Here is a 24,079-nt window from a genome sequence, read left to right as displayed (position 1 = left end):
TAGTACATGCAAATACAGCATAAGGCCCCACCCTGCGTCTTGTCATTGGCAATATGTACAACGCGAACAAAATGTGCGAAGAAGTAAACAGCGTCAATATTTTCCACATTTCATGCCGGTGTAATGTTTTTGAGTGTTTCTGTTTTTGAGTGTTTCCCCTCATTGTTTGGGAACGCTCAAAAATAGATTGACGAGTTTTTCTGTGTATCCCCCCTATTGAAAAGTCATGGTCTCTCTAGCTGCCTATTGTTTGGAAACATTGAAACATGGAGAACAACCACAGATGTTACACCGGGACTTCTAGTTATTGTCCTCACTAAGCGGTGGCAGCATAGACAATTGACCCGCAACGTACCTGCTACGTAAGTGGGGTTTTAACACCGTGGATGTAATGCCGAGAGAATTTGCACAGTATATAAGGGTCTTGCTAGGTAGTGTATGAATAAGATAAACCACAGATTAAACCAGGTTCATGCTTGCTTTGACTTGATGAATGACGGATCTGAGGGAGCTGGTTCAGGGGTTCCAGCTGTAAATCGTCCCCCGCCCAAAAAACGGGCGAGATTTTTAATTTTTGGTAATTGCCTAGTTCCATTTTCTTAGCTCAGATGGCAGCACCAGAGAAGATGAGTGTCGTACGGATATATCAGCTTGGAAGACGTACCGGCGTGTCCTTCAGAAATGACTTCTGTCAATGAGACACTAATACTGAATTGGGTCATAACTTAAGTACTTTTGCATCTGATCAGGCGGGGGGGGGGGGGGCAACGCTGCTGGGGTCTTGATCATGAAAATCGGAGAGATTTGTATGTGTCAAATTGACCAACTTATGTCTGTAAGTCTCATACTCTCCGAAGACAGTCGCATCCCTGGGGGAGACACTAATTGTATTTTGTTTCATCGTTACATGACCGGAGACTGACCCACAGATTACCAGCTCAAAGTCAGCAAGTAGGATCTGATATATTGAACCAGTCAACACTCAATATAAGAACATGGTCCATCGAATTCTCCATCTCATCCTAGAATCGTACAATGTAGCTGACACAACTGCTCGACCCTGCTACAGAGAAGACAGTTATAATTGATGTATGTCTTCGACCTTCAGATTGAATCTTGTGTGTTTGAAAGCTTGTATTATTGGCAACTGTCTCCCACCTTCCAGACACCTCGACATGACCACAGAGAAGACATTCCACAGCCTTGCTGCCACAGAGACAATGTTGACACCTGGCCTGACTCAAAGTGGACATCCTTCCCCCCACCCCACCCCTACCAATCAGGCTAATCAGTTTCGCAAGAGGCACATCGCACTTCCAAGATATTGTATAATATAGGAATAAACGAATGAATTGGATAAAATCATAATCGACCGATGCGGACAACAAATAACATGGCCGCTGAAAGGAAATTTTGGCAGCGGCCATGTTTTTTGTTGTTGACTTTTGAGAGGTGTTCAGAAAATTCGTGATATTTCTTTAATTGTGGAAATTATCAATTGTTTGTTGACATATTCATAATCTTTGTATCACCCTTCACATAATAAACTTAATCTTTTATTTGAAAAATATTTTTAAAATATCTTAATTTGCCTTTGAAGTTGGTCTGTTTTTTCTTATTTAGAATTCTGAGAATTACAGACTTTTATTTCTTCAAAATCAAGGTACTAAAATTTAATTTTTTTTCCAAAATATTTTCTGAGCATATGCGGAAACCGTTGAAGGTCCAATATCACTTTAGATTTTATAAAAATCTCCACTAATAAAAAAGTGAGAGCCAAAAAACGAGGTCTGTAAAGTCTTTGGTCTGTAGAATAGACCCTGCCATGCGGGCAGATAGTCGCAGCTTCGCCGGAAATCGTGACCCCGGAAATAATTTCTTGGCCAATCAGAAAATACGACACAAAACGCGAATGGGAATGAATTTGTGGTGTTTTTCAAACCATCGTATTGTGACAAATAAACCACAAATTTAGCAGCCTACTGTGGCCGATTCCATGAACGAAATATTCTACCCGGTATGTACATTATTTCTTATATCCTCTAGCACATTTCTGCGAAGTCTGATCAAAATTTATGGTACAATTGTTGAGGAAAATCGTTTTGAAGTCGGGTAAGTTTTCATCGGAGGTTTCCTCTGACGAAATGTTGTTAAACAGCATCTTATTTTTGCCTCGTATTGCTGTTCTTTTTCGTCTGATTTTGTCAGAGCTTGTGAAATTAATTGAATATGTCTCAGGGAATATAAATTAAGTTTCCGATTGTAAATCGGAGCTTTATTTCTATGTGATATTTGTTCTTGAATATCAATAGATTCGACTGGCAGGCTGTGTCGACACCAGTCATCACTGTCTGCCACCCCTTTCCCGTTTGGATTCCCCCACGGCAGTGACATTGAATCGCATTGGAGGGCGATTCCATTCATCGTTAGAAGGGTTGACCAGTTTGGTGAAATTTTATGAGGCCAAGCCAGGTTGAGGCCCTGTGAAAAAATGCTCGTTTCTTGATTGAGTTGTGAATGATTTCATGAAATTTGATTTTAGGTTCTCACCCTCAGTTGACACTTACGTTGCCTTGAGACATTTGTCGTGATTTGAAGGGACATGGACTCAGATCATCGAGTGTAGTCCATATCTCCCCCTCCCCCTTCCCGATTGGCCGAGGGAACCCTGTTAGTTGACAAATATGGATTGGTATTGATGACAGTGAGTGGGTTTCGGACTTCTGAATTATTGGAACGTTTAGTGTGATATTTTGTTTTATATAGGTCGTGGCTGCTGGGGAGGACATCTTCAATCTTGACTTTTGTATTCCAGACAGTAACTGGTTAATAAATAGCCCGATTGACATTGTACATGTTTTGTTTTGCAGTTAAATCCCAATGAGTAGTTCCAACTTCAAACCCGCTGACCCCCCTCACCGGGATGAAAAAGGGAATAGGCTGCCAACGCCTATTACTACCAGCATCCGTGATGACAAAACGATGGTGGTCCGAGGGATGACACCGCAGATCATCAGCGTCCCTGGCCGGGATGAGAAGAGCTTGAACATTGCAAGGATGCCCCAAACGTTAAGCACACCAGACATAGTGAAAGCCAGCACCATCGCAGGTTTGACAGGGGCAAAAGCCGTGGTGACTAAACCTCTCATTCCCGTGCCACAGTCTGTTACTCATACACTGCACATTGTAAGTTGTCCTGAGAGAACTAGAACAGAAGATACTGTTCACTTTCTGGATGAAATTATCTCTTCGTGTACATCCGGTGTTCTTTCCTCAAATTTATTTTTCGCGAGTTGGTATCACATAGATTTTCTTGAGATTGAAGTTTTCTTAAAATGTGGTTAGGCTTATGCAACAAGCACCGTTTTTGCCAGAACATCTGCATGTATCATGATGATTATGATTCATTTTCAGGGTGTCCCCAAGGTTAGTGTTGGAAGCAAACCAATGCTGAACCCAGTGATGCCACTCCAGACCCAGGTGACAGCCATTGCAGCGAAAAGCCAGATGAAACCAAAGCAAAAAGGTGGGTTGGAATTTTGAAGTTAAAGAACGTGATTATTTCAGTAGATCTGAAGTTTTAAGGTTGCAGTGTCCGTCACCCTTTAAGGTAGTATCAAATAATATTCATACCAAAACCCTTACACTTTTTTCTCCATTTTAGGAATCTTGAATATGCAAGATGTGCGATCTCATCACCCTGGACATGTCACCATAGCAACCATGCCATCACATACTCAGCCAGCTGTTGTCTCCTCTATACAGCAGGTCACAACAGGACATCCTCAACCCTTGGTCTCGCCACAAATACCAACAAGTCTAACACACAATTTGGCCTCTCAGTTGCATCATGGAGCACAACATGCGGGGATGATACCGTCAATAATTACTGCGTCACAGAAGGCCGCGATGCCCCAGCGCGTTGCGACACCTCCACAGTCTCACCTTGTTGGTAATCAATTCCCGTCTCATGTTCCACGGGGTGCTGCAGCAGCATCTGCCCTCAATGTACCAAAAGGATCGGTAGCAACTGCCGTCAGACCTTCGATTACCCCAACCAGTGATCAACACAGGTAAGATTAATGAACAGTAAGAGCCTGGAAATGCTAAATCGGGTTCTTTTAAAAGAAGTTTTGTCACAGAAGATGACGACGTTTGTAATTGAAGAATTCTGATGCAAAAGCCTAAACTTGAGGAAATTGAATTAAAAAAAATGGTTTTGGGTGTTTTCATATAATTTTCCTCTTTTTTCTCCACAGGACAATAGTGTCAAGTCATCCGACCACCTGCGCACCATCAGTTCAGATCACAATCCAGCAATCTGCGCGCACAATGGATCTCCAGCACCGGCCTGTTCTACCACAGTACACAGGGTCACATGCCGCCCCAACCACTGCAAAGACGGTCCATCTCCCCCAGCCTCAGCAGAAGTTGATTATTTCCACATCGCCTCATGGTGCGGTTGGACCACATCAAACTATAACAACAGTGGCGATACCAAAATCAGGTTTGTGTGGTAGATGACTTTCTGTTGCCTGGATTTGCCATATTGAATTAGATATTTTGAAGCTTGCGACAGTATGAACTGTTTATGGTGTCAGTCAATGCATCTGTGCAGTTTCAAGGTTAGCTGCAAAATCTATTGTTAACTGTTTGTGAATTCTAATGTTTTCTCTTGTTTTTCCAGTGGCATCCCTTGTTTCCACATCATCATCAGGCGTGGTACTTGCAACCACAACTGCTGCAGCTCCTGTGTCAATACCCATCGCTAAAGTTCACCCTCAGAGACAGCTAATGCACCCTGCACAGACGTCAGCAGACTTCACGAGGACAGAAGCGAATGTAGCTTCTACGACACAAGGATTGTTCCTTTCACAAGCCCATAGGGGTGCTGCAACGACAATGGCTAGTGTGCCTCTTACGACCACTCATACGGACACACGGTAAGCAAAAAACACTGAGTTGCTGTTGTGTAGATAGATGTACGAAAACAACAGATACCAAGTTTCACCAAAGTTCCTTGCATGATAATATAATACGGCATTGCGTGTAATTGCATTTGGATATTTTCGTCGACCACCTGTAAAGATGAACGGCGTTTTCGGAGCAGGGTTGACGTGAAAAAGCGCCATAAAGATGGTGAACTTTGACTTTATATCACTTCATTTCTTTCCAGTTCGACCCTTCCACAAGTTCTGAACACCTACCATAGGTTGCCTGCTGGATCTTTCAGCGGTTTTGAATACATGACCAGCTACCATCAAGGAATGCCGGCAATGCAGTATAGTCACATTGCTGGCTCGCAGCCTTCTTTTGTGGCGGCTAGTACCGGTTCAAGTACGAGGCAAGGTAAGTAGACAAGTTCCCTTTGCAGATGACTCTGGTGGTAGTCTTTCAATCTATATTTCGTGAATGCCGGCCTATCCTTCTCTCTTATCTCCTCGGCCTGTATCAGTTTCTTGTCTTTTCAGTAAAACTATGTTCATTCTATGAAAAGTCTCACCCGCTTCAAAATCTTGTCTTGCTCGCAAATGCACATAATGAGGCAAATTTATTATTTGCAGTTACTCCCTCCCAGACCCCAAACCTGGCTGCTACGCTTCAGGCCCATAATAATGCTGCAACCACCGCCACAGCAGTGAAAATGACCCCGGTGATGGTATCTATGGAACCCAAACCTCCTCGACAACTCTCCATACGCTCTCCTCAATACACGGCGGCCACTGAAGGTATATTATCAACTCCCGTCATATTTTGCTACTTTCTTCTGCACTCATGCTAGTTCTATGTTAGTATTCATAATGTCTTGGTTCAAAGAATTTAAATTTCTGTCAAAGACTTCAGTGGTTTTTGATGTGACAATAATTTTTTTCTGGTGTATGAAATTCTGCCATATTGGGGGTTGTGACAGTAAAATTGGTTTCTCATATTCTTAGTTGGGGAGCTACAATCACAGAATCTTTCATTCTTTCATGATTTTCAGTGACGCATGGCATTTCTGGAGGAGACTCTAACCTCATCACCACATCAACGCCAGGTCAGCTGCTTGGCTTTGCAGCCCAACAGGCCAGCACCTTAATGCCATCAAACTCGCAGAATAACACTACCACAAACCTCAATGCATCGCCGCGACCAAGCATACTGCGGAAAAGACCAAATGATGGGTATGTTGTATAGCTTTAACCTTCAACCTGCACATCTCCTGAATTCTTTCCCAACTTGAAAAGGACAGTTGTCTGTACTGGTGGACACTGTTTATTTGTGATGGATATTTGGCTGTTAACAGTACACGCTAATAACCCCACACTCGACAACAACTTCTTTACCAATTTTTCTCTTTCTAATTCCAGTCAGTCCAGTGTTGTGAAGAAGTCTTTAAATCTCAGTGACAGTGCTGCGAGCAGTCCAAAGCTTGACTCGGGCCCGATGTCTGCTGCCAGTTCGCCCAAACCCCTCATGTGAGTCTTCAGTATGATATCTTGTAGGGTTTTGCTATTCTTAGGATATCTTTAACTTTTACCATTCTCCAAAGTAGACATACCATTTAAGCATATTCTCTCTGCCAGTATTGGCGTCCATGTGCATTGCATGTGTTACGTACACTTAAACCAAGTGGAGCATAGGTTGCCGGCAAGATTTTTCCACCTCCTGTCCTGGACCATAACATTCAAGTAACGTATATTCCTTGTTTTCAGCGATGCATGTTCTCGGGAGAACAGCCAGTCATCTACGGACACGGCCTCATCGGCCGAGAACAGTAACCAGAGTCCACCGGTTGCCATGCAGACGACAGAGGTCAAGGTCAAGCAGGAACCGATGGAAACAACGGAAAATGGTTTAATATTATCGAGTGGCGCGACAACGCCGGCTATTTCGCAATCTAATAGCATGGAAGCTTCACCTCGGAAAAAGCCTCGGAAGCAATTATTGTAAGTTGGTATAATGGATCGAAAATTTGTCTTAATTTTGTGGCGTGAGGACAACATAGTTACATGAGTGAAGAGGTGCTATGCTATTTAGCGTTTAAACCATAATGTCACTGAATCGTTTCAAAAATTCTTTGGCAAAATTCGCTAGAATGTAACACCTGTTGTGAAAATTTGGCAGTTAACGTGATTATTATTTTACGACTGATTTGATGTCATTACAGAAATGCCAATGAAGAACTAAAAGATGAGCCAGTATCGTACTCATCCGGCGACAATATCGACGACCTCCTGGACACATCATTTGAGAATGACGGAGACAAGGACTCTTTCATCGATGACGAGGGAACGCGGTGGGTTAATATGCGGCGAAGGAACCAGGTGGCGCTTTTAAACTTTTACAGTTGTACGTGGAAGGCAAAGAACAACCATTTTTATCGGCAAGCAGATGTCAAAATCAAAGGTAAAAAAAGGTTCATCAGATTTACAATGAAGTGGTTTCTTGTCTTGATTCTCTAGTATACAATATTTTAAAATCTGGATACAAAATGTCAAAAATTGTCTTTTATAATGTACTATAATCTACTTCTTTTATTTCTGTCACACTTATTTTACTTCTTTATATGTATATTATCTCTTGTAGAGTGCTTAGGAAATGATTTTATTCGTTATTGTAGCACTCTAATTTAATAAATATTATTATTATTATCATCAGTTTCTTGTCTTGATTCTCTAGTATACAATATTTTAAAATCTGGATACAAAAATGTCAAAAATTGTCTTTTATAATGTACTAGATAAAATCTACTTCTTTTATTTCTGTCATACTTATTTTACGTCTTTATATATATATTATCTTTTGTAAAGTGCTTAGGAAATGATTTTATTCGTTATTGTAGGACTCTAATTTAATAAATATTATTATTATTATTATTATTATTATCATTATTATTATACACAGTATCAAAATCTGGATACAAAAATGTCAAAAATTGTCTTTTACAATGTACTATAATCTACTTCTTTTATTTCTGTCACACTTATTTTACGTCTTTATATGTATATTATCTTTTGTAAAGTGCTTAGGAAATGATTTTATTCGTTATTGTAGGACTCTAATTTAATAAATATTATTATTATTATCATTATTATTATTATTATCATTATTATTATACACAGCATCTATATGATCTATATGTTTCAGATGAAAGGCGTCCAACAGTGAATGAACTGTCAAACCAAAAGGGTATTATGCAAAAAACAAGTGGCTGGAAACTGTATCACTTAGCAGCACAGTTAGAAGATATGGTAAGATTCTTGATGAATGTGAATAGGGAGGTTGAGATCGGGGACTTATCACAGATCCTTTTTGGGCTGTTTCATCTCACCAGACCAGATCTCATTACTCAAGATATCATGAACGACGTAATCTTAGAAATGTTTGCTTCATTTACACGACACAGAAAAGTGGACCAGAAGTAGAGGGTCAACAATTTGGACCGCATTAGACCAGACCAGACTAATAAGTCCATTCTTCGTATTCTATAACAACCCAGGACTTTCAGCATACTTGGCTGTCTTGGTGACCCTCCATTGGGGCAGTCGCCAGCACATGTGGAAACAGATCTGGACATTGATATGAATGAATGTTGAGAAATTCATTTTGCTTGGTTTCAGAACGATTGTGAGAAAGATGTGAAGTCCAAAATGGGAGGAATCCAGGATTCATTGATACCGAAGGGCAAGCACTCGCCTTTGATTGATGAGGAGATGTCACGGGTACATGATCTAACACAGGTAAAGATAAGAGGCTGATCCAAAGATTCACTTTTCTTGTATAGAGTTTGCTGGACTGCGGTCTTTTATGGTTGGTTCAACTATGGAAGATCGCCTGGAGGAAATCATTGGTATAAGAAGTGAACAACCTAATTATAAGTCTAGAAGTTCTACCTGTGAGGACTTGCCATGTTTAGACAATATTTGACCACGATCTCTTCTTCTTTCAGGGCAATATTCAGCGGTCACAGCTAATAGTTGACCAATTGGAAGAAGCGAGGTCATCAATGATCAAAATCCTCGATCACAAACAGAAAATCATGGAGATTGTAAACAAACACCACAGTAAACGGCCCGTCAAGAAAAAGGAGCGGAGTTAGTCCCGAGGGATTTTATATGTACAGTGTTTATAGTGTACAATGTATATCTATGCTATAAAGGCCAGCCCAAAAAATATGTTTGCTTGGAGTGACATTTGCATACCTTCATGTAATGAATCTTTTTTAATCGACAAATATTTTTTGGTTTGTCCTGGAATTGTGCATTTTCGCAGTTCAGAATACGCAGTATCTGTCCCCCAGTTTATTATTATTGATAAAGATGTTACTGCAAGCCAACAGTTGTTTAAGGCTGGTCCTATATTACACCATATTTCATGGTGCTGTCCAATGATAATGAGATCAAGTCGCAGATATGAGGGTCTGTTTGATCAAATTATGTATAGGTGGCTCTGCCTCTTGTGCTCCTCAAATTGAAATGATTTTGGTACAAAGTTTCTAAATATGATTTATCTGTATAGCTTATTTTGCCCGAAGGGTCATGAAAATGTTCGAGTTGTGCCCGAAACTAAATCAAATGTTGCTTTCTACTGGGTATGCAGGGTTTAAACCTGTGTTTACCTTTCCAAAGTATTTCTCCCAGATTTTACCAGATCAGTCGAGCAATGTCTCAAGGTCGGTGTGATAATGCCACTTCAGATTATATAAGTTATTCTTTTGTTTTTTATCAGTTCATGTATGTAACTACATGTATTTGGAATATTAGAAACAAACTCCTTGTGTTTTGAATGAATCCTGAATTTACGCAAATATCAATTTATTTCGAAACCGGAAGTGTCAAACCCCCAGTTGATAATTATGATAATTTTCAAGGCAGCTGTTATGGTATCAGGTTACTATCTTCAACTGGTTTTCCCAAAGAATTGGGGGGGGGGGGGGAGGGAGTTGGTACAGCATCCCTGGTCGAGTTAAGCTTAACATGTAATTGTTATAAAACACCATTTGAAATCCACCAGAACTGCATTTTGTTACATCTCCATTTTATAGGACATTGAACTGTCAAATCCTACACAGAGTTTAATTCCTGGGTTTAGCCTGAGATCTTGTTTTATTCTATAGTTGAACCTCTCTGTTGAGTGACCCAGGTTTCCCTCGAGAACGGCCTTCGTCCATATAAACCCTCTAAAGTGTTTTGAACCGAAATCTTTGTGAATCTTTGCTTGTCTTGGTTGTAACTAAAAAGTTAGGGCAACTTTTGTCTCTCGTCTTGTTGACAAAAACCACTCCCGTTCACTGGTTAATAATTAGATAAGTTTCTCTTTCTGTGAATAGACAATACTGCCTAGAATATTCTCAATGTTATTTCACACAATGTCTTTGATTCTATTGTACCCATGGCCACACGACCTCATGCAAGATACATTTTTGTAAAGATGCTTCTGTAATGTATATTAATGTTTTCATGAGAATACAAAAATGTATTTAAAGATAAAACCTTCATGTTATAGTTGACTTTGTTTTGTTTGGCTCTGTCTCTGTGATGTGTGAGGCCTTAGGAAAGTCAGTACTTGGCAGACGAAGGGATATTTGGAGTTGTTCTATGAACCAAGCCTTACCCTTTGTGAGCATATCAAGTGTGGATCCAGGAAAAGAAGTGTTCTTTGCATTAATTTCTCAACACTCTTGGTCACTTTCAAAGCACTTTCTCAAATAAACATCGGCCCTTAACATTGTAAAACGTCTGTATCCTTTCAATGGCCAGGATGTGCCTCACTCTTATACAGCCTATCCGATAATCGTCCACTGTCTTTGAAATCCTTGTCGCCAGGATGTGCCCTGTTTTCCTCTTTGAGACAACTAGGTTTCAGACTGTGGCATGCAAACTGCTAAACTTAATATTGTCTTGGAGACAGCGTCACAACCAGTTCTTGTCTGATTGGTGTACAGCTACATGCTGCATTATTGTCTCAGAGACAAAGTCACAACCAGTTTTAGTCTGATTGGTATATAGGGACATGCTGCATTACTATTTGGGAGACAACGTTACACCAGTTTCATCCTGGTGTTGCACAGCTGGCGTCTCGAAACTCTCTTTTGACCGATCATCACCACCATTCTTCGAGAGACCGTGTCACTGTCACAACCACGGTTCTGATCTTAGATGGTATTCTATCATAAAGTTGGGGAGTCCTAATGTCTGTGACGTGACATAGACATCATTATGATGACAGGCAATCGTTATAGAGACGAAGTCACAACCCAGTCCTCATTTATGTCACCTTTTTATACTGGTGGCAACTTGGAGCCTCATTACATAATTAGGGAAAATCCCAGAAATTTCCCAGGGTTCCATGCGCCATTGTAATAATTATTCAATATGGCGGTTTAAATCATTGAGGTAAGAAATTGTCTGAATTTTCTCCAAAAAACTGCTTACAGATGTAAAATTTGGTCAATAAAATAGAACGTACGTAAATGTAATATATATGAGTATCAGAATCCGTTGGCTTTTGGATAGATCTGGCGTGAGTTTACTGAAACGAAGCCAAAATATGCCCACCTCTTGCACCACTTGCAAGCCGTGTGCATTTTCCACCATGCATTCATTTCGGAGAAGCCCAAAAGAAAACAGCTGTTCCAATATTTTGACTGTCTGTTCACTGTGTATTTGACTGGACATGGTTTTAGATCGATCTTCTGATAGAATTGATATGATCATAGCCATAGGCAAACGTTCTGATGAAGTTTGGTGGATTTATTTCTGATGTAAACATTGGAAGTTTTCTGAGACTGAGTTTGACATTTCAGTTTGACAAGTCTGATGACAAAGCCAGGTGAAGACCAAGTCCAGTGTTGTGTACTTGCTGGGGTTATGCCCATTCTGATTAAGTGACTAAAGTCTTAGCTTTCTGTTTTATAGACCTTCTATGCGGAGTGATAATGTGAATGAGTAAATCGACTTTCTGTACTCTTCCTCTGGCAACGCCCCCTTTTTGTTGACGTTTGTTTTTTTGTCATTTTGACATTTATCGAAGCAGATTCTGACCAAAATAACCTCATTTTAGAGTATTCTGATAGCCTTATTATGACAAAGCATGCGGGGGGAGGGGGTACAGAATTTGGCACTTTCTTTTTAATCAGTGAATGATTGGTCAGTCCACCAGAACTAATCCCACTTGATTTATTGCTTGGAAATCCCCAAATCCGAATGTGAACCATAATAAAACACGGGAAGGTCCCACCCATTCATATCAAAGGCGTAGGACGAAAAAAATTAGTGTGTGGCAATGTCATGGGTGTTGTGTTCGTATTGTAACAGTAACACAATACGTGCACCTGTCACTGTCGTGTACATGTAGGCCGAGAGGGAATTGTCCAGTTTGTTTGTACGAGTATAGACAATTGTAACTGTACTCGTCCCATATGTCATGTGGTTGGTCCAGCACCAGACAGGGCAGATGAAAACTAGACAGTCCATAAAAAACTAAAGGATATTTTGCAAAGAAATGATCAAAACACAGTCGATGGCTGTGTTTGGTCAGCTTTGCTCAATCTATTGTGGGTCAAAAAACGGAAGTAAAGGACTGAAATAAAAAATGCTTTATTAAGTCACCTTTTCACAGGATGCTGTACCTGGAATTTATTATTTTCAATTGTATCACTGACCTAGTTAAATTGCCATGTGATTTTTCCTGGTTGTGAATAGAAAAAAGTCTCAGAGAGGCCTCCTTCCACTGAGATGCGTAATAACACCAGGAAGATAAGAGAGATTCAATGAATTCATGTAAGCCTAGAAGAGAAGGAACTTTCCAAGTTTCGATATTAGGATCTTCGGACCACAACTGAAACTAGGCTACAATGCACTTAACAAAAAAAGTATGTTGACTTTGAATTCTGTTAAAAAAACATCGAATCTAAATCTTTGATTCGTTGTGAAATTCAAGATTTTTTTCCCTGCCTTCTTTTATAAACTGTAGACTTGTGTTTTTCTTCATTTTAAGACAGTTCTCGACAGAATGAACTTCGGAGCAGACATAAGGTCTGTTTTAGTATAACACTGTATGTTATTCCTGCATGTCGTTCAGGAAGTTTGTTATGTCGATTATGGTTTGTGGGGGAAACACAACTGGCTATTGAGGCTGTGCTATTTCTCTCGATCTCATCTTTTCTATAGTGGGGGCTGTTTTTTTTTTGTCCACAACGCATACTCAGTAATTTCACGTTGTTGCCAAATGGTGAACAGATGAGGTCATGTATGAACTATATACTAATTGAATCACTGAGGAACACTAGTTATTTTAGGTGCTACATACGGGTAAGTTAAGAAGAAAGCTCGGGAGAACGTTCATGAAGTGTGAAAAAATTTTTCTGGCATTCAAGGATACCATCTTTTTCATCACAAATATTGATTCGACAATATTCTCAATTTCAGGTTCCAAAAGTTCGATGAAGAAGAAAGGTAAAGTGATGAAAGACAAAGAGTCCAACATGTCCGACCAAGCTGAGAAGAAGACTACCAAGACGACGTCGTCGGAGGTGACACAAAATGGACACACATCCCCGACAGAGAATGGCATGTCGAGGGAAGTGGACGCTCAGACAGGACAAATGACATACACAATCCCGGCACAAAATGCCAGGGGACATTCGCCAAATAGCTTATCCCGGCCGGCGCCCGGGCATCGGGGAAACTCCCCGAATCGTTATTCACCAAATCAGGCGCAGTCACGTGACACTAGTCCCCAAACGAACCATGCAAATCATGAACATGTTGTTCACGTGCACGTGAATCCTGGCGAGACATTCTCTGTGCGAGTAGGAGACCAGATTCAGTTCATACAAGGTAAGGTCCTTTCATATCATTTTTAAAATCGATGTTTTGACTGGGTCTATTTCAAACCTCTTTTGAAGACTGTGGATGTCTTTGAATTGTGTTATCGAATACAAAATTACAATGGACAAGACAAATTTAGACTTGGTTAGAAAAAGCTGTGTCTATCAAGATGCACGTATCCAAAAATTCTACGATTTCGAGTACCGATGGTTAAAAAATGCACACCAATCCTTATGGTTTTATATCATAAAGCGTTATGTAGTGCCCCAAAAACATCAAGACAAAGTCCTTGGATGGAGGACATCTTCAGTCTTCTAAAATGGGTTGGCTGCATCAGTTGGATATTGTTGTGCATGATCTATCATCGATGATGATGTCTCTTCACTTGTAGTTTCCAGACAGACAATAAGAGATCTCTCTTCTTTCTAATTTTTCAGGTATTTACTGTTTGTCAAGCTGAGGGGTTTGATATGGTTGATGAACATCTGCATGTGGTTAAAGTTGTCCATTTCAAACTTCTGCGGACAACCCATCATACCGGTACAGAGTTGCCTAACCCATCTTACTCATTGCCAGGCCTTTTAAAAAGTTTTACACTTTGCATGAGTCAATTTACACTTGCTGGCCATGGGTTTTAAACTTAGGAAGACTAATCTTTATGGTATATGTACACAGCGCTGCATGAAGCTGCCCTTGCTGTACCACATATCTCGCCAAGCATTGCGAATGATCTAGACTTTGTTGTCTCCCCTCGGCCTCGTGTCAGAATACATGAACATACCAGCGACAAACTAATTACAGACACGATATATAACAGTTTCGCTGCACATCCTGTGAATTATGCTTTTGTGAACGTACATGCCCGACGCTATTGAAACTAATAAGCCCTTATTACATCGTTATACTTGTGGCGGCAGTGACAACAAATTACTGACAATCTGGTGATATTTAAATGCCAAGTAGATGATTTGGGGTGGGGGTGGGGTGACCATAATTTTGGTGATTAAAAGTAATCGTTGTGCCTTGACTGTTTGAGGTCAAGATGAAATGGAATGGGGGCCTGTAGGCCTATTGTTTTTTAATCCATAAGTGGCACAAGTAGTAAGCAGTTCTTCCTTAACATCAAACTCCAGCCCATCTTAATTTTGAACAGTAACACCCACATTTGGACAGTGACTATAATTGTTCCAATAGGGCTGTTCATTCAAATACTCCTGTCTGTTCTAAACATCTTTGCGGCATCTCTCCATCAACTTCTCAATCTTTCCTTGGTGGGAAATCCATCCACCATTGGCAGGTCAGAATCTGATTGGAAAATTTGCTTATTTTGTGGTGCCCCCTATAAACCAATGTGAAAACTCCTTTTGGCTTACTCCATTCTCCAAGCATATTGAAGGATATTCTCTCTCAATCTGCCAGCACAGATTTCCATTACACCAGGAAGTTCTGGATGAGTTCCAGACTTGTGACGATATCAGAATCAACAGATTAGTTAGCGATCAATCAATCACCTATAAAATCTTTCTAATCTGTAATCTACTCCACAAATCATGGCGTGGTGGGTCAAAATGGCGGCCTGTGTTTGCAGTCGTCGATCGGCGTAGCTGCGCACACGAGTATAGGCTTGCTCCTGTTTTTTGGCCGATTGGGCGGTACATGTAGGTTTAGCTTATCAAACAAATGATTCTTGCTAACTCAACCTGCACCAGAAGTCATAACCATTGCTATGTCCATCATCTAGGATGCGTGGGCTGGATATTTTCCAAGATTTATCAAGAATAAGTTTTCCGACCAATTTTCATAGCCTCTGCGGCAAATTACAAAGCTGGTGCGATCAGATCAGATCATTATTGAACAGGTTGCATAATGAATGCCAGGTGGAGAGATTTCTTTTACTACAAGTTCAGACCAATGTATGGATGAAATAAAATCTGTAGTCTGCTTGCTTGATAAATGTGGTACTGGGCACTGTAAGCTTTGACTCTAGAGTCAGACATGTCAGAACAATGCTCTTTTTGATTTCTGATTACTGTGTTGGCGCTGGCCCTTCCCTAAACCTGGTCATATGCATGTTATTACGCTAAGGAATTTAGTAATCGCTGAAAAGTTGGAGAACATTGTCTAAGCTTGTCTCATAATATCCCACACTCAAGACAACAAGACAGAGTTTGCCTGTACGCCCTTGCCCCATTTATTGTCTCTATTGTCTCCACTGGATAGGCCTAGCGCCGCATGGTACCAGTGTGCTTATCATACAATGCTACATATAGGGCCTAGCTTTGTTTATATATCGGCCTATCTGGTGCTCGAGGACACTTAATATCGGACAAGGGCCTCCCTGGAATGAATGTCTTGTGTAAACTGGTCACTGCACATTCACTATAAAATACCAAGTCCTTATTGCAAAACGTCCAGCTATGGCCAGACCCCTGGATTTGTACCCAAGATAACACAACTTTGGAAACTGTTCTTACATTTGGATTAAAAATAAGATGATACATCAGGAAAATCGCTCAAAGAGGGTGCCAGGTAGGGAATTTTTGGTCAAAGGGTTGGTTCCTAGTTGGTGTTTTTGAATCGGTATCCAACTTCCTGGTTTCTCGGTTTCAGAATGACAAAAATCTGACCGACTACAAATTTGAGGAATCCCTGCTATGCTGCTGTTTCTAGCTAGTGTGCCCACTTAGTCTAGATTCCTGTGAGAGATATTTTGATATTTTGCTCTCTTCCTCACGAGTTCAGAAAATTGACATGGCGATATATCCGGTAACAAAATTTAATGGCCGAGGAAAGAAAAAGCTGTTCATGATGTCTACCACCTGGAGGCTCCGTTTGGGAATGATTACAATAGGAGTTTCCGTTCTTTTGGTACGGTCACATTTTCAGATGTTGTAGATTCTAAAATCTAAAACACCTTGGTTGGTACAGTGGTTGTGACTGTAGCTGATGACTAGGTTGGGTATGAACTGACACAGTTTAAAGAAGCAAGTTTCCTTTTCTCCTTTCTAAAAACATGTGGCATTTTATGTCAGTCAGTGGCGGCAGTAGAACCGAGGTTGCAGAATCGAGTTGCAGCGTACATATAACATCCTTGGCGATTCCTTGTAAAACTTCCCCAACCACCTGTATTGTCTAGACAGGAAAGGTTTGCCCTGAACTCCTGGTCTCGTTTCCTCTTCTTCAATGAGGTACAGGCCAGGCCTCGAGGAAAGAAGTGTGCGGTATTCAATCCTTGATTGAAAAATATTGGTGTACACGCTAATTGGGTTAGCATCTATGTCTGGATGTGATGTACAACACTGGGAAGAGGTTCCAACCACAGTGCGGTCTATTAAAGTTGATGTGAATGTTTTTTCGAGCCAAAGACAGGAGAAGTAATACTCTCTCTGGAGAATAACGCATTCTAGTGCAGGGTTTAAAACGCTGAAGAAGAAAGCGAATGTTGGCCATATTTCCAGGAAGGCAATGCCCTTGCACTGTGCTTCCTGGATGAATGCATTTGTAAAGTGCGAAATAGTCTCAGAGAAGTATGCAGTAGCAGAAGTCTTCTGCAAAATTCAGACAGCGTACGAAGGTTTGAAAGAAAATTAAAGAAGGAATTGTCAACACCCCCAAATAGAGACAGCTTGATTGAGGCAGGTCCAGGGGTGCAGTTAGAACGAGCCCCACTCCCCCATGTTGCAGAATAGTGCTTGAACTTGGAGATAATGCCACTTTGCGCCATTGACACTAGGTTACAGGTACTCTCTCCCATTTGCTGAAGGCAAAACATGTCCGCATACCTCTTTGTGGTTTTTGGCATACCTTTTAGTTTTTACAGTCCGGCAAGCAACCACCGTTGCACATCATGCTAAATTTAACCGGTTTGTCTAAAAATAGATAACTGGCGTTATGGATTATTCCAAAAATTCTATGGTTGTTGAGTCTGGCCAGGTAAAATGTGTTAAAACATTTTGACCCCTTTCTTGGCTTGAGCTCCCTAGGAAAGCTTATAGAGATGTGCCAACGGACTTGGAGCCTGCACTGCCTGTTCTGGCTGGTTAGTCTTAGGGTTCTAGGTACTGCCATGTCTTGGTAGCTTGGGAGTCGTGTACAGTTTTCTCCTTAAATCGATTCCCTTGATGAAGAGGAATTCCGCTTTGCTGGAATTTGGTTCTACTTATCTGTTGTCGGACATGAACATGAAGGTTGGGCTAGGAAGTTCACTGACCTGTGCTGCAGTTCACCTCATTTTGTTCAGCTTGTAGTCATCCATCAAATCTAGGGTTCCCAACTTTGTTTTATAGCGACAGTTGGAGAGGAAACTTGCTATTTCTTGGTCTTTTGTACTCTGATCCTCTTTGGCACCATGGGAAACAGACTTTGGCTGTGCTGCATGAATTAGCTATAAACTTTTCCGAGTTGGTTGCACTGGAGGAAGCTATGTTTATCATGTGCATGTTTTTTTGTGTGTTGATGTACCTATAAACTGGTACAGGCTTAGAATTTGGGTAGCGGATACCTTCACCTTGGTGCTATTGTGTTAGGTGAGAGATTTCTGAAGATGGATTTTTGCACTGACACGGTAGAGTACACTGACGTGGTAGAGTGCACCTACTTGAGTCACTTGATATTTCAGACTGGCGTGTGATATTACCCTTAGCATGACAGAACGTCATACACTTTGGCACCCCATGATGTCGGCACCCCGTGATGCTGGCACCCCATGATGCTGGCACCCCATGATGCAGTTTTAAATGTGCGGTGTTTTGTTAGTGCCGCGAATGATGCAGTAGAATAAGGTTGAAGCGACTGAATAACATATATGAAAATGCAGAACGTGCCATTGCGAAGTGGTTTTAAAAACTCCTTGGTAGAGACATGCCTTTTTACTGACTGGTGATTTTGCCTTTGTAGGAAGACCCTGGCCCCCAACCACTGATATCATAGGTAGGTGTTGTTTTGGGTTGTCACCCCACTGCAAAATCATCATAAATATATTTCCATGAGTTGACAATTTACTAGGATTTATACAGAGACAAATCCCAAGTGAGGTTTTCAAAATTGCTTGTTGAACTTCTTTGTCAGTTGAGACAGTCTAACGAATGAACATGGAGCATGCCTCCGTACAAGAGGGGAACTCCGCGTGCAGTTCGTCCTTCGCGGTGTATGCCTCTTGGACAGACAGAACTTGCACCAATCAACCAAGTTGAGCAGCATTGGTGAAAGAATGTGTCCAGGCAAACCAGGCAACACCACCGACTACTTGTTGATTGGCAGTGCGGTAGCCACTTCTGCATGAGCCTGAACCCAATGACATGAAACAGCCCAAAACCGCTGTGGGAGGGCTGAGGAAATGTTTTCATACTTTATGTTTACATTTTTAGGAGCGTTATTGAACATCATATCAAGGGTGACAGTCATAACATGACGTCATTCTCACCTAACCACGTCATTAGCACCACTTTACAGTGTTGTGAGAGATTGGTACGTGAAGGCCATGACCTCATGCGATTTGTCCAGACTTACAGTACTTTTGTCAACTCATGGTAATATGAAAAAAGGTCAAGGTTTACGTAGCATCCATAAGTTTTTTTCAGCCAAATCCTTGTTTTTGATGTGGGAAATCGTCAAAATGTATGGTCTTATGGATGTACTACCACTAGGTTGCTCCACGGACACATTCTGTGAGCCGCGAGTAGCAGAATTCCAACAAATGTTTCTGCCTATCATCATGGTGCTCATTAAATGTAACCTAAAATAGTATAATTATATGTTTTTTCAAAAACTTTGGGTGAATTTCACTACTTGATGGTCTGGATGCTTCGTAAAACTTGTCGAGCCAGCCTTCTCCAAGCCATCACCACCTTGTCTTGGTAAAGGGCCTTTCATAGTGTGACGTCCTCTCTGATAACTTACTAACCATTCTGCCTGGGATTTAGAGTTCGCCATCTTGCCGTTAAGATTGGAATCGGATGCACGACGGTACTGCATGTCATGAATAAAAAAAACTTGGGGAAAAACTCTTCAAGAGATAATGGAATAAAAGTAACTTCATGGCTCGATGGTGACTTTAATTCCAGGTAAATCTTTATATCATGCACATTACATGTTATTCATAACCTTTCTGTACATTTTAACTTCCTTTGGTGCACTTCACAATTTCAGCTTTAATAATTCTATCAAAATATGCCAAAATATTCATTACAGGTGACCTCAAGAACAAAACTTGATAGCAGTGTTTGTGAAATTCAGGTTATGAAATTCAGAGTTCAGTATTCTTAGTACAACTCCCAGTGTCAGTAACTTCCATTGGAGACCTCCAATGCTCCTTTGTTGGAAAAAAGTCAGTCCCAGGTACTCCTCTCTACTGAATACTTGGATATAAAATCTTTGCTCTCTATCATCAAATCAATGAATCTTGCCCGCCAATGGTGAAACACACAACCCACTTGCTTTTCTATTCGGAATCTTGTATCTGGTTAGACAGGAATCTATCTGAATATGATGCTATCTCCAGACCCACACCTGGTTCTTATTTGTTGCCTGATTTCTGGTGATTTCCGATCGACTTCTCATCAGTCGTGAACTATGGATGGTTTTAACACTTTAGCATGCTTGTGTCTGTCTCGAATTAATCGCGTTTGATTTTTCTTTGGCAATGATTTTAAGATATCCGCACCTTACAGAAAGAGGGGCACATAAAAATTGCGATGACCATCGTATAAGACGTATTTGTCGCATGATGTCTGAAAAAAATATTCTGAAAACAACCAATGAAATTGATCAAGATCAAGATTAAGCAGGATTCTTAGAAATTCTGGAGTGACTGTCATAGGTCACCGCCCCCGTTCAATACATCATTGACACTCACATGCAGTCAAAGTCGTAATGAAATCGTGATGGGTGTTCCATCACAAAAGCTCGTCAGATTTGCAGGTATCGCCCAGTTTTGATCAGTTCTTGTGCAAATTTGTCATATTTTTGTTTTTGAATCAAGTTTGCACAGGTTTGTGCTGTAATACACTGAGTTTGAATCACCTGGTTGTTTCCAGGAATAGAAGAAGGAAGTATTCATGTAACTTTTACCTGGCGCCTCAAAAAATAATGGCTGAGCTTTAACTCTTTGCACGTGTCAAAAAATTCTTGATTTCCACGAGAAACAAGCAGTTTTGGAATTGCACATTCCAGAGACATTTACGTGACTATCTTGAGCCTTCATAGTTTGAACCCCTTCAGACCTGAGTTAAATCTGGTACCAAGAGCTGGCTTTGATCTCTGTCAGCTTTGGTGGCACATTTCCAGAAAAATGGAAATTTTCGACTTGTGGTATTCCAATTCCTGTCTAACATGAATTCTGGTGCAATTCTCAATTTCTCTCTCAAAATCAGTTTATATTTCTAGTGATTGCGGAAGATATCGCTGCCAAGACACATAAAAGACACACAGACAACTCGATCTTCCGCCTTCGACTTTGTAGCCAATGAAAGAAAAGTTCTCCGTATTTGTTCTGTTGCATTTTTAATTTCGATGGAAAATTTATCAGTTCCGACATTCGAATGAGAGGCGTTCTGGAAAAAATGTTCCCCGACAATTGTGTCACACTGCCAGCTTGGGGAAAAAACTGATGGTGTCTTTTCATTCTATGGTTATACTCTGTTCAAAACAACACCATTTAGTTGTGGACAACTTTTCATCGGTTGAGTGTCTGATACATTCTACTGTTACAGGACCTCATCATTTTCTGACCGACAAGAAAGCTTTCTTCCTTCTCCTAATCCATCATTGACATCAACCAAAAGTTGCAACGATACGCACTACACCATGATGAACCAATCTACCAATTATCCGATAACCTTTGCTGAGTATTGTTTACCCAATGATTGCCTGCCCTAATTTTGGTTTATGGGCCAGGTTTGTTGGCTCAAAATTTGAAATTTGAAAACGAATAGTGAATAGATCAATTGTACAATGTGTACACGGACACAGCAACACTACTATTCATGCCTAGTTTTATCACGCTGATGGGCAACTTGAAACAGTGTACACGATTGAACGTAACCTTTAAGTAGAAAAACTCGCTTTAACATCTCACATCTTCGCTTGGTCATTGAACAAACAGGTTGTTGCCTATCCTACAAATGCCTGGCGGGATTCAGACCGACATGTATAGGCTGTCTTGGAACAGACGGAAATGGGTATCTTAAAGTACACTCGTGTGATAAATGTGGTACTTTGTATTGTACATTTACATTCCTAAGATTCCCAAAGATAGCTATGTTAGCTTAGTAGCAACAATAGTCCTAGATAAAGCAGATGTCTAGCTGCCCCAGCCAATGTCGATCAAGCAGTCTGTGAAATGTTCTTTGAACTCGTCATGTGATGAAATGTTTGGCTTCTTGGGGTCAGGAACTGCTCAAAGCATTCATCCACCAGTGGATGTCATCTGGACACTCTTTCCAATCATAGTCAATAAAAATGTTCTTCAAAGTTCTCTTTCATTCTGTAGGAATCCACTCCATACCCGGACATGGTATTTCATCCGAGGAAATTCCCTTTGAAAAGAACTACCGGCAGCCGGCTATAAATTTGAGGTCACATGGTCAAAAAGCTGCCATAAAATTATTTATCAAACAATCATTCTCAACTTGGGTCCATAATTGATGACCTCGATTGTTGAAATTCGATTGTAAAAATGTTTAGGCTGTTTAGGTCAGAATTCATGGAAGAAACCGAATTAAGTCATGAAAAAGGACAACCACTGTCTATCATTGGGTGCAGTGAAGTAACCGTGAAGTTTAGGTCTTGTTCTTCCCATTGAATCTGGCTAAGGTGCTCGGATGGATGTCCACCTTCCCCATAAGGGGTTGAACAATAAATTAAACAACTTAATGTGTAGATTTTTGATTTCATAGAGGGTGAACAGAACCATACATCGACAAAAACGGCCTGACACAATTCTCTGCTCTTCCTGATTCCCGCTATAATCAGAGAGTCTGTGACGTGTCAGAGCCCGACCATCTCACCTATTGGTTTTTAATCATGATGACCATTCAGAAACAATACAATGAATAATCTACACGTGGCCGAAGAGCTAAATCACGACCAAAGTTTTCCATACACGTGGAAGACAGCAGCTGGGTCTTGTAAAACAGCTGATCGACCCCTCAATCTGGAACGCACTATACCAGGCCATGGCCATACAATTGACTCTCTTGTGCATACAGTTCCACGTACATCACATGATCCAGACATTAGACTGGAACACCGCTACGAGCAGTACAGATATATATCTGTAAATACGTATATTAAGTTCTCGGGATATGTTCAACGTTCCGGATATATATTTTTAGGATGTAAAGACATTCGTTTCACAGGATACAGATTGAGAGATTTAGAATTGGAAATTTCCACTATTGTGCTTGTTTCCTTCTATGCACAGACTTGGCGTCGGAGAGATTGATCGATGATATAATTGGATAACCACATGTATGACCCCTTCCCCACGAGATTATGTGTAGTATACTGATTGAAGGGTACAATGGTTATGCCGGGGAGGAAATGCAGTGTGGTAGGTTGGCATTTTAAATCCGATGAGAAGTGCCACATGTGCATTCTTATTCTTCTTAGTGCTTACGTGTATAAGAGTTGAAGTAGTAGGTGTATGTGGGCTGGTGGTACCAGTCTACCACTGCCTGCTATTGTGTGTTGTTCGCATGGCTCTATAGAGTGGCAAGTAACAGTGGCAAGCATGGCTATTGCGCAAAAGCTGTCAGATGAAGATAGTTTGAGCTCTTTTCCTGATGATATTTTCCCGCAAGTTGTGCAACCTACAGAAACGTGCCCCGAAGAACACTGTCCTATCTTTGTTGCCGGTTTTTTAGTCGCCTACACATCCATACCCGGACCTCGGAACTATGGTCTTGTTCTCAGTGCCAATTGGAACAGTAATTATATGCAAGTCGAAAGGTGGTGACCTGTTCTTGTTGGAATTCTTGTCTCCTTTATAAATTAGGCCAAGTCTTTCTGTGTCATTCGGCACAATGCATGCTGTAATTACATTGGAGGAAGGCTATAGTCTTCGTGGGTTTAAATTGGTATTGGGTTGCAAAGAATCTTTTGCCCCGGACAACTCTCATATAACTGGAAAATTGACCTAAAAAAGTCCATGCTGGGGACATGACCTCTCAACCATTGGATAAACTGGTTTAAAGTATGGGGAAAGGTATGTTGGGTCAAGTCAGAGGGGAAGGGACTGAGGGTCTTCAATCCTGTTCGTACAGTAC

The 24,079-nt window shown here is 40.8% G+C and overlaps 2 protein-coding genes across 4 annotated transcripts in view; both read left to right on the top strand.

Annotated features, from left to right (window-relative positions):
* Window positions 1-1,927: 1,927 nt before the first annotated feature.
* LOC135494400 (histone deacetylase complex subunit SAP130-like) lies at window positions 1,928-9,917 on the top strand. The gene is made up of 15 exons (XM_064782331.1): window positions 1,928-2,017; window positions 2,871-3,186; window positions 3,415-3,526; window positions 3,665-4,073; window positions 4,260-4,507; window positions 4,688-4,943; window positions 5,177-5,349; window positions 5,565-5,729; window positions 5,984-6,164; window positions 6,351-6,458; window positions 6,696-6,929; window positions 7,151-7,389; window positions 8,131-8,234; window positions 8,604-8,723; window positions 8,933-9,917. The coding sequence occupies exons 2-15, from the start codon at window positions 2,881-2,883 to the stop codon at window positions 9,080-9,082; spliced, it is 2,805 nt and encodes a 934-aa protein (XP_064638401.1). The 5' UTR covers window positions 1,928-2,017; window positions 2,871-2,880; the 3' UTR covers window positions 9,083-9,917.
* A 1,443-nt stretch (window positions 9,918-11,360) lies between these two features.
* The window catches only part of LOC135495063 (fibronectin type-III domain-containing protein 3a-like), a 50,468-nt gene continuing 37,749 nt past the window's right edge, over window positions 11,361-24,079 (top strand). The window contains exons 1-3 of one of the 3 annotated variants that reach the window (XM_064783476.1): window positions 11,361-11,378; window positions 13,413-13,823; window positions 18,711-18,743. In XM_064783476.1, coding sequence (XP_064639546.1) covers window positions 13,427-13,823; window positions 18,711-18,743 — 430 coding nt within the window. In that variant the 5' untranslated portion in view covers window positions 11,361-11,378; window positions 13,413-13,426. Of the gene's footprint in view, window positions 11,379-13,412; window positions 13,824-18,710; window positions 18,744-23,196; window positions 23,365-24,079 lie in introns of those variants that run through there. The other 2 variants (XM_064783477.1, XM_064783478.1) reach the window with 2 other exon arrangements.

This window comes from Lineus longissimus, chromosome 10 (genome assembly GCF_910592395.1).
Source record: "Lineus longissimus chromosome 10, tnLinLong1.2, whole genome shotgun sequence".
Lineage (NCBI taxonomy): Eukaryota > Metazoa > Nemertea > Pilidiophora > Heteronemertea > Lineidae > Lineus > Lineus longissimus.
This window is presented reverse-complemented; position numbering and strand designations above follow the sequence as displayed.